The sequence below is a fragment of the Nanorana parkeri genome, unplaced genomic scaffold, assembly GCF_000935625.1.
Source record: "Nanorana parkeri isolate BGI_ZX_2015 unplaced genomic scaffold, ASM93562v1 scaffold1279, whole genome shotgun sequence".
NCBI lineage: Eukaryota > Metazoa > Chordata > Amphibia > Anura > Dicroglossidae > Nanorana > Nanorana parkeri.
The window spans coordinates 373,382-383,743 of record NW_017307547.1 but is presented as its reverse complement, the minus strand read 5'-3'; the positions used below and the strand labels follow the sequence as shown (position 1 = coordinate 383,743).

Here is a 10,362-nt window from a genome sequence, read left to right as displayed (position 1 = left end):
CCCCTCATCCACATACCCCTCATCCACATACCCCTCATCCCCATCCACATGCCCCTCATCCCCATAACCCTCATCCCCATAACCCTCATCCCCATCCACATGCCCCTCATCCACATGCCCCTCATCCACATACCCCTCATCCACATACCCCTCATCCACATACCCCTCATCACCATCCACATACCCCTCATCCATACCCACACACACCACATCCCTCTCCATATCAGTGTCACAGTGCAGGTAATAAAGCTTTATATTATAAGAACATGATGTGACTTTCACTGTGAGGGGGAAGTATTGTGTGCGGTTCAGGATGACGGTTTGGTATTATGACACAGAGGAGGGACGGTCCCGGCACCGCGTTCCTTGTCAGCGCACCGATCTCTGTCCGGCTTCTTCCTGATCTGTGTCTTCAGCTTCCTCACACCCTCTCCTGTGTTATCTTATCCTGATACCCAAAGTCCTCAATATCTCAGACCCCCGCTCCCCTTACCCAGGCAGACCTCCGCTCCCCTTAGCCAAGCAGACCCCCTTATCCCTTTCCCTTGCAGACCCCCGCTCCCCTTCCCTGGCAGACCCCCGCTCCCCTTCCCTGGCAGACCCCCGCTCCCCTCCTCTTCTTTTGTGCATGACATATAACAACAGTTTTCTCAGGAACTTTTCTCAAAAATATCCTCCAGCACACTGGTTAGTTTTATGAAATGAATGTGACTCTTCCAGGTTATGTGTGACCCGCCGAGCTCCTCCTATTAATGGTACGTTATTATATGATGGAGCTCCTCCTATTAATGGCACGTTATTATATGATGGAGCTCCTCCTATTAATGGCACGTTATTATATGATGGAGCTCCTCCTATTAATGGCACGTTATTATATGATGGAGCTCCTCCTATTAATGGCACGTTATTATATGATGGAGCTCCTCCTATTAATGGCACGTTATTATATGATGGAGCTCCTCCTATTAATGGCACGTTATTATATGATGGAGCTCCTCCTATTAATGGCACGTTATTATATGATGGAGCTCCTCCTATTAATGGCACGTTATTATTATATGGTCAAATCTCCTCGTATTCCGAAATAATCGGAGGGTGATTATTAGGTGTAAATGAGTATTGCTCGGCGCTCCGCCGTGGCCTGAGGTGACGCATTGCTCCATTCACACTATGAGAGGTGATAATTGTTCTTTCACTTTAAAAGAAGTTAATTAATCACCAATAATAAAGCCTGTGACCCCCCCTGACCCCTCCCCCAGTACCCAGAATGCATCACTTGCCTGATCACTAATCACCCCACACTCTCACCCAGAACGAATCACTCCCACGTCTCCAATCAGTGTTCATGTATGTACTCCATGCAGTGGTGTATTTTGGTTTTGTGCTCCCCTAGGCAAGACTAAACCCAAGCCCCCCCCCCCCCACATCCTTAACCTAAATTAGTCCCGCCCCTTACTGTTTAGACATTTTGCATAACCTGTCAGTCGCGGGATACAGTCACGCGATACAGCGCGCGCGGTGTACCTAGATTCTGACAGGTTGCGTGACGCTCTGGTTCTACCTTTTGCAATAGCCTCCTTCTCCATTCCTGGCTTGATGGGCTCCCTAGTTCTGCAGCTACAATAACCGTTCTCTCCTGCCCGGCCATGCTGCGGTAGTCTCTCTAGTTCTGCAGCTGCAACGCCAATCTTCTGCCTTCATACGCTGGGCCCTCTAATTCGGCAGTTACCAATCTCCTGCATTGGCCGCCGGGCTCTGTAGGTTGCCCCGCTCTGGAGACATAACCCGGCACGGAGCTTATAGGCCGCACTCCCCCGGACTCACCACCACGGAGGTGCCGATGAGCACGATGACCTTCTGGATCTCAGCCCTGGGGTCTTGCGGAAGCTCCTCCGCTGCCTGAAGTCAGAGATTTGGGTGCCGGTTTCCCAGGGAGGTCCGGCGCATGATGCCTAGTTTGCCTTGCGGTAGATACACCCCTGACTGTATGTTCATGTATGTGTCTGCGTGTAAATATGGTCACAGACAGCAGGAGACATCGTTTGAAGCAGGTACAGACGTCGGAGTATCACACTGAACTGCGGGAGAGGTTCTGTGCCATGGCAGAAGGAGTACGGCCACCTTGAGGACACTTCCTCCTCCATCAATAGGGTACGGCCACCTTGAGGACACTTCCTCCTCCATCAATGGAGTACGGCCACCTTGAGGACTACTCCTCCTCCATCAATGGAGTACGGCCACCTTGAGGACTACTCCTCCTCCATCAATGGAGTACGGCCACCTTGAGGACACTTCATCCTCCATCAATGGAGTACGGCCACTCCAGGGAGAGGTTCTGTGCCATGGCAGAAGGTGAGCAGGAGAGATAGGATTGGTGGTGCGTTCCGTTGTGCTTCTCGGGCTCCGTGCGTCTCAGCGTTTCTCTTCATAAACATTTCGGTGATTTGTAGCTCACTGGGAATTATTTATAAAGCTGTCAAAATAAATAAATGTATTCTGCGCCGCACTTCCCCATTCCCTCAATAGAATACGGCCGCCGTGAGGACACTTCCTCCTCCATCAATGGAGTACGGCCACCTTGAGGACTACTCCTCCTCCATCAATGGAGTACGGCCACCTTGAGGACTACTCCTCCTCCATCAATGGAGTACGGCCACCTTGAGGACACTTCATCCTCCATCAATAGAGTACAGCCACCTTGAGGACACTTCCTCCTCCATCAATAGACTACGGCCACCTTGAGGACACTTCCTCCTCCATCAATAGACTACGGCCCCCTTGAGTCTCCATCAATAGAGTACAGCCACCTTGAGGACACTTCCTCCTCCATCAATAGACTACGGCCACCTTGAGGACACTTCCTCCTCCATCAATAGACTACGGCCACCTTGAGGACTACTCCTCCTCCATCAATAGACTACGGCCACCTTGAGGGCACTTCCTCCTCCATCAATAGACTACAGCCACCTTGAGGACTACTCCTCCTCCATCAATGGAGTACGGCCACCTTGAGGACTACTCCTCCATCAATGGAGTACGGCCACCTTGAGGACTACTCCTCCTCCATCAATGGAGTACGGCCACCTTGAGGACTACTCCTTCTCCATCAATGGAGTACGGCCACCTTGAGGACACTTCCTCCTCCATCAATGGAGTACGGCCACTCCAGGGAGAGGTTCTGTGCCATGGCAGAAGGTGAGCAGGAGAGATAGGATTGGTGGTGCGTTCCGTTGTGCTTCTCGGGCTCCGTGCGTCTCAGCGTTTCTCTTCATAAACATTTCGGTGATTTGTAGCTCACTGGGAATTATTTATAAAGCTGTCAAAATAAATAAATGTATTCTGCGCCGCACTTCCCCAATATTGCTGTGACTTATCACACACAAAGCTGTGATGTGGAAGGTGATAGACTGACAGCAAATACTACAAAGAGAACCTTACAAGAGGAAATCAGAATGGTGCCACCTTGAGGAGACTTCCATCAATGGAGTACGGCCACCTTGAGGACTACTCCTCCTCCATCAATGGAGTACGGTCACCTCGAGGATACTTCCTCCATCATCATAAGAGTACGTCCACTTTGAGGTCACTTTCTTCATCAATGGAGTACGGCCACCTCGAGGATACTTCCTCCTACACCAATGGAGTATGGCAACCTTGAGGACTACTCCTCCTTCAATGGAGTACGGCCACCTTGAGGACACTTCCTCCTCCATCATTATAGTACGGCCCCCTTGAGGTCACTTCCTCCTCCATCAATGGAGTAGGGCCACCTTGAGCACACTTACTCCTTCATCATCAGCAGAGTACGGCTTCCTTGAGGACATTTGCTTCTCCATCATTGTAGTAGGGACACCATGAAGACACTTCGTTCTCCATCAATAGAGTACAGTCTCCTTTAGGACATTTCTTCTCCATCAGTGGAGTATGGCCACCTCAAGGACATTTCCTCCTCCATCATTAGAGTACGGCCACTTTGAGGACACTTCCTCCTCCATCAATGGAGTACAGCCATCATGAGGACACTTCCTCCTTCATCATCTGCGGAGTACGGCTTCCTTGAGGACATTGTCTTCTCTTTCAATGGAGTACGGCCACCTTGAGAACACTTCCTTCTCTATTATTGGAGTAGGTAGACTACTTCTTCTTCAATGAAGTGCAGCCACCTTGGGAAAACTTCCTCCTCCATCATTGTAGTGCAGCCACCTTGGGGACACTTCCTCCTCCATCAATGTAGTAGGGACACCATGAATGCACTTCCTTCTCCATCAATGGAGTACGGCCACCTTTTGGACACTGCCTTCTCTATTAATGGAGTGTGGCCACCTTGAGGACGGTTCCTCCCCCATCATTTGGTGCAGCCACCTTGGGGACACTTCCTCCTCCATCAGTGGACTACGGCAGGGATATGTTGGTGTCAATTATAACAATACAAATGTCAGAAAGTCTTTATTGCTGACAATGATTTGCTGGGTTATTAGAAGTAAACGCATGTGACTGCAGACGTTGTTGTTGAAGCGATGATGACTATCTGTAGATAGGATGGTGGCTGTGCACAGGAGCTGACAATCTCTTTTCTCTGTTGCAGGCGTTTCTACACCGGATCCGGCAAAGTGCTGTCGACAAGACGGAGAACTGCTGCATCTCCGAGGAAAATGTCAAGGTAACGTTCCCCCGTCCGCAGGAAGTACCGAGGCTGCCATGGGTGACCACTTCTCTGGTGGCTTCAGCACGGACTCGTGACCGGTGCCCTGCAATGCTCACTTCCTGCAGTGTCTGTATTACACATAATAGGCAGGAGAAGCTGCGAGGGGCATCAGCTCTTCTTAGATGAGGCCGATAGTGCTGGGGGGGAGCGATAGTGCTGGGGGAGGGGGGCGATAGTGCCAGGAAAATGAAGTGTGTTTCCAGTGTTGGTGTTTTTATATGTTGCGGTGAGAAGGTTCGGAGCTATTAATAGCCGGCACATGCTGAGACCTATTCCCCGGTACATGTGCCTCATGCTTCTCCATGCGTGTTCTTGTGTCCTTTAACGTGTCACTAAACCCCCCGGATCCAAACACCTCCTCCATGCGGCCTCGTGTTCTGGATGTGACCTCTGGATTGTGATGCGCATATTATAGCAGCGTGGCTCTGCTCGCGGTGCGCTCCCCATGGAGATGTTTTTCCCAAACGTTTGTTCTTTGTGGGCGGGGCTGTGTGTGTGGTTCTTTGTGGGCGGCGCTGTGTGTGGTTCTTTGTGGGCGGGGCTGTGATGAATGGGAGGCTCTCATAGTGTGTACATGCTGCCTCTGTATATGTCGCCATGCCTGAGTGTATTCCATATGGGTAACGTGGTGAGGTGGGTGACTACATGCCATGTACAGTGACACCGCGTGTAGTCACACTCACAGAGGGCGTGTCACATGGTACGGGGGACACACATGATCTATTTATAGATATCTGGGTATGAGGCGCGGTGACACAGGAAGTGGTTTGTGCTCATAGTCACCATCCAGCGTCCAGTCCCGGTATGGTGGAGGGGGGAGGGGTCGCAGTGTATTTCCTGTGTCTCTGCCCCCTGTGTGGGTCCCGGGGAGGATGTAGATCTGTGTAAAGACGTCACTCACATCCTCCGCACTGCGTTATACGGATGGGGACGCACTTTCTACAGTTGGCATTATATACACAACATCTGCATGTGGAGACCCTCATATAGCAACAACACATACTGTAGCGTGAGCGGGGTGTCCATTGTGACATTCCAACAGTCTCTTGTTACATGCGTCTCTAACAGTCTCCTGTTACATGCGTCTCTAACAGTCTCCTGTTACATGCGTCTCTAACAGTCTCCTGTTACATGCGTCTCTATCTGTCTCCTGTTACATGCGTCTCTCTCTAACAGTCTCCTGTTACATGCGTCTCTAACAGTCTCCTGTTTCATGCTTCTCTCTCTAACAGTCTCTTGTTACATGTGTCTCTCTCTAACAGTCTCTTGTTACATGTGTCTCTCTCTAACAGTCTCCTGTTACATGCGTCTCTAACAGTCTCCTGTTACATGCGTCTCTAACAGTCTCCTGTTACATGCGTCTCTCTCTAACAGTCTCCTGTTACATGCGTCTCTATCTAACAGTCTCCTGTTACATGCGTCTCTAACAGTCTCCTGTTTCATGCTTCTCTCTCTAACAGTCTCTTGTTACATGTGTCTCTCTCTAACAGTCTCCTGTTACATGCGTCTCTAACAGTCTCCTGTTACATGCGTCTCTAACAGTCTCCTGTTTCATGCTTCTCTCTCTAACAGTCTCTTGTTACATGCGTCTCTCTCTAACAGTCTCTTGTTACATGCGTCTCTCTCTAACAGTCTCCTGTTACATGCGTCTCTCTCTAACAGTCTCCTGTTACATGCGTCTCTCTCTAACAGTCTCCTGTTACATGCGTCTCTAACAGTCTCCTGTTACATGCGTCTCTAACAGTCTCCTGTTACATGCGTCTCTAACAGTCTCCTGTTTCATGCTTCTCTCTCTAACAGTCTCTTGTTACATGCGTCTCTCTCTAACAGTCTCTTGTTACATGCGTCTCTCTCTAACAGTCTCCTGTTACATGCGTCTCTCTCTAACAGTCTCCTGTTACATGCGTCTCTCTCTAACAGTCTCCTGTTACATGCGTCTCTCTCTAACAGTCTCCTGTTACATGCGTCTCTCTCTAACAGTCTCCTGTTACATGCGTCTCTCTCTAACAGTCTCCTGTTACATGCGTCTCTCTCTAACAGTCTCCTGTTACATGCGTCTCTCTCTAACAGTCTCCTGTTACATGCGTCTCTCTCTAACAGTCTCCTGTTACATGCGTCTCTCTCTAACAGTCTCCTGTTACATGCGTCTCTCTCTAACAGTCTCCTGTTACATGCGTCTCTCTCTAACAGTCTCCTGTTACATGCGTCTCTCTCTAACAGTCTCCTGTTACATGCGTCTCTCTCTAACAGTCTCCTGTTACATGCGTCTCTCTCTAACAGTCTCCTGTTACATGCGTCTCTCTCTAACAGTCTCCTGTTACATGCGTCTCTAACAGTCTCCTGTTACATGCGTCTCTAACAGTCTCCTGTTACATGCGTCTCTTTCTAACAGTCTCCTGTTACATGCGTCTCTCTCTAACAGTCTCCTGTTACATGTGTCTCTCTCTAACAGTCTCCTGTTACATGTGTCTCTCTCTAACAGTCTCCTGTTACATGCGTCTCTAACAGTCTCCTGTTACATGCGTCTCTAACAGTCTCTTGTTACATGCGTCTCTCTCTAACAGTCTCCTGTTACATGCGTCTCTAACAGTCTCCTGTTTCATGCTTCTCTCTCTAACAGTCTCTTGTTACATGCGTCTCTCTCTAACAGTCTCTTGTTACATGTGTCTCTCTCTAACAGTCTCCTGTTACATGCGTCTCTAACAGTCTCCTGTTACATGCGTCTCTAACAGTCTCCTGTTTCATGCTTCTCTCTCTAACAGTCTCTTGTTACATGCGTCTCTCTCTAACAGTCTCTTGTTACATGCGTCTCTCTCTAACAGTCTCTTGTTACATGCGTCTCTCTCTAACAGTCTCTTGTTACATGCGTCTCTCTCTAACAGTCTCTGGTTGGCAGTGAGAGATATTTTCTGGAATCTCAGAATTGCCCCTGCACTTCCAGTACACTACATCCAGAATTGGGGCCCCTGGCTGCTGAGAGGTCCATCCTGTCAGATTGAGACGCAGAGCCCAGGGGCCCCTCCACCGCCACCACCAGGGAAATGTGTGAGAAAGGGAAACAGGACGAGGGGCCCCTGAGACTTCCCCGCCGGCTCCTGAAATAACAGAGAACACAATGGACGTCCCAGAATCCTCCACTTCCTCCTGATAAGGGGACTATTCACACCAATACTTCCCACCGCTCACATCGGGGGCCCCGGGCCCCCCCAGGGAGGGTGACACTGCCACACAAACATCTCATGGGGGACACCTCACAATCTCTGCGTGCACCATGCCGGGGGCCACTCTCAGTGTCTGTCCTTATTGTGTATGTATGGAGTCTGTGTGTGCGGGGCCCCTGGTGTGTGCGGGGCCCCGTGTATCAGGCAGATGACTTGCGGGGTGTCAGGCTCCTTTCACACTTTCACACATCATCATAAGGCTGTGATTATAATGCTGTCCGGGGGGGGGAAGATGTGATCAGTAGTTTATTCATCCTCCTGGAGACGATTCATGCCGATGGGTCTGGAGATGTCCCACTGTCCGTCTAGAAGACAACCTCAACCCTCCAGCTGTGGTGGAACTACAACTCCCATGAGGCATTGCAAGACTTGGGTATGACCTCCAGAGGCATGATGGGATTTGTGGTTTCACCTCAGCTGGAGGGCCAAGGTTGCCCTATGGGATAATGGTGGCCAACACCTGACCAAAGATGGCCGACATTCCCCATATTATCCTTCTGTAGATACATCAGGTGAGGTCTGTTAGGAATGCTCATTATTCACCGTTCCCATCAGCTTGACAATGCTCTGTCCTTGTTCAGGCACTTCCTGTTATAGGGTGACAATGCTCAGTCCTTGTTCAGGCACCTTCCTGCGGGTGTAACAAGGGGTCGGCCCTCCAGCTGTTGTGGAACTACAAGTCCCATGAGGCATTGCAAGGCTCTGACAGCCACAGACATGACTCCCAGAGGCAGACACATGATGGGATTTGTAGTTGTAGCACGGCTGGAGTGAAGAATGCATTAACCCGCTGCGGTCACGTTTTGTTATCGTATCTCCTGTACCCTGGCGAGGAGGTGTATACAGTTGCCGTGGCTTCCTGCGCTGTATACGCCATCCGGGCCGCGTGCAGAGTGCGATGACGCCAGTCGGGTTGCAGTGCGGCCGCTCTCTTGGCTCGCGTTGTGCGTTCCCCTCACCTGGACCTGCGTTGTTGTTTTTGTACTCTGCGTCCTCCACATTTTTCTTCCTTCCTGGCTCGGAGCGCTCGCCGGGATCTGCCAAACTCCGCGCTGCGTTATTAATGTCAGGTGACGGGCCCGGCGCGTGCCAAATTCTGTGCTTCTATGACCCACACAGAGGCCCGTAACACCCCCCTCAGCATCCGCTGCACCTCCTGACCCCGGGGACCTCCGCAGGACAATGGAGGCCGAGGTCCCTGGTGGCCCCTCCATGCTGAGTAGATGATTCTCTTATCTCATTAACAGGGCCACAACCCAGAGCTAGACATTTACCCTCAGAGTGACCACACAGAGGCCCGTAACACCCCCCACAGCATCCGCTGCACCTCCTGACCCCGAGGACCTCTGCAGGGCAATGGAGGCCGAGGTCCCTGGTGGCCCCTCCATGCTGAGTAGATGATTCTCTTATCTCATTAACAGGGCCACAACCCAGAGCTAGACATTTACCCTCAGAGTGACCACACAGAGGCCCGTAACACCCCCCACAGCATCCGCTGCACCTCCTGACCCCGAGGACCTCTGCAGGGCAATGGAGGCCGAGGTCCCTGGTGGCCTCTCCATGCTGAGGAGATGATTCTCTTATCTCATGGACGGGGCCACAACCCAGAGCTGGAGATCTACCCTCAGGGTGACCGCACAGAGGCCCGTAACACCCCACAGATCCGCTGCACCTCCTGACCCCGGGGACCTCGGCAGGACAATGGAGGCCGAGGTCTCTGGTGGCCCCTCCATGCTGAGGACATGATTCTCTTATCTCATGGACGGGGCCACAACCCAGAGCCGGAGATCTACCCTCAGGGTGACCACACAGAGGCCCGTAACACCCCCCACAGCATCCGCTGCACCTCCTGACCCCGGGGACCTCGGCAGGACAATGGAGGCCGAGGTCTCTGGTGGCCCCTCCATGCTGAGGACATGATTCTCTTATCTCATGGACGGGGCCACAACCCAGAGCCGGAGATCTACCCTCAGGGTGACCACACAGAGGCCCGTAACACCCCGCAGGAGGAGAGAGCAGAGTGCCTGTGGACAGGAAGTGGGTGCAGGAGATGCTACACAGTGCCCAGAGTACAAGGTAACAGATACAATGTAGCCGTCTTGTTGGACATTTTGTATCTCTGGAAACGATATGTTATGTAGAGATCCCTCCATGACACTGTTAGGGGGGGGTGACATGTGACCGCGGCGTCTGATGCGCGCAGTTTTAGGTGTCGCCCTTCTGTTGGTCGTGCTCGGCCTGCTGTCTGTCCCCCCCGGGCTTCCTGTGCAAAACAGACACCTGGGTGCTGACATGGAGGATGTCCACCCCACGAGGGTCTGTGTTGTTTTCCTCCAGGCGGACGCAGGACAGGAAGCCTGCTGGTGGATCTCTGCACCGTGCACAGGAAGATGTCTGTCTGTACCTTGTCCCACGCAGGTCAGCTGTTCTCTGCGG

At 51.6% G+C, this 10,362-nt stretch overlaps 1 protein-coding gene across 1 annotated transcript in view; it reads left to right on the top strand.

Annotated features, from left to right (window-relative positions):
* Positions 1 to 10,362, top strand: part of PREX1 (phosphatidylinositol-3,4,5-trisphosphate dependent Rac exchange factor 1) — a 138,555-nt gene that overhangs the window by 39,946 nt on the left and 88,247 nt on the right. The window contains exons 2-4 of the mRNA XM_018569036.1: positions 4,586 to 4,660; positions 9,798 to 10,002; positions 10,264 to 10,322. Of these exons, the coding sequence (XP_018424538.1) occupies positions 4,586 to 4,660; positions 9,798 to 10,002; positions 10,264 to 10,322 (339 nt within the window). The remainder of the gene's footprint in view (positions 1 to 4,585; positions 4,661 to 9,797; positions 10,003 to 10,263; positions 10,323 to 10,362) is intronic.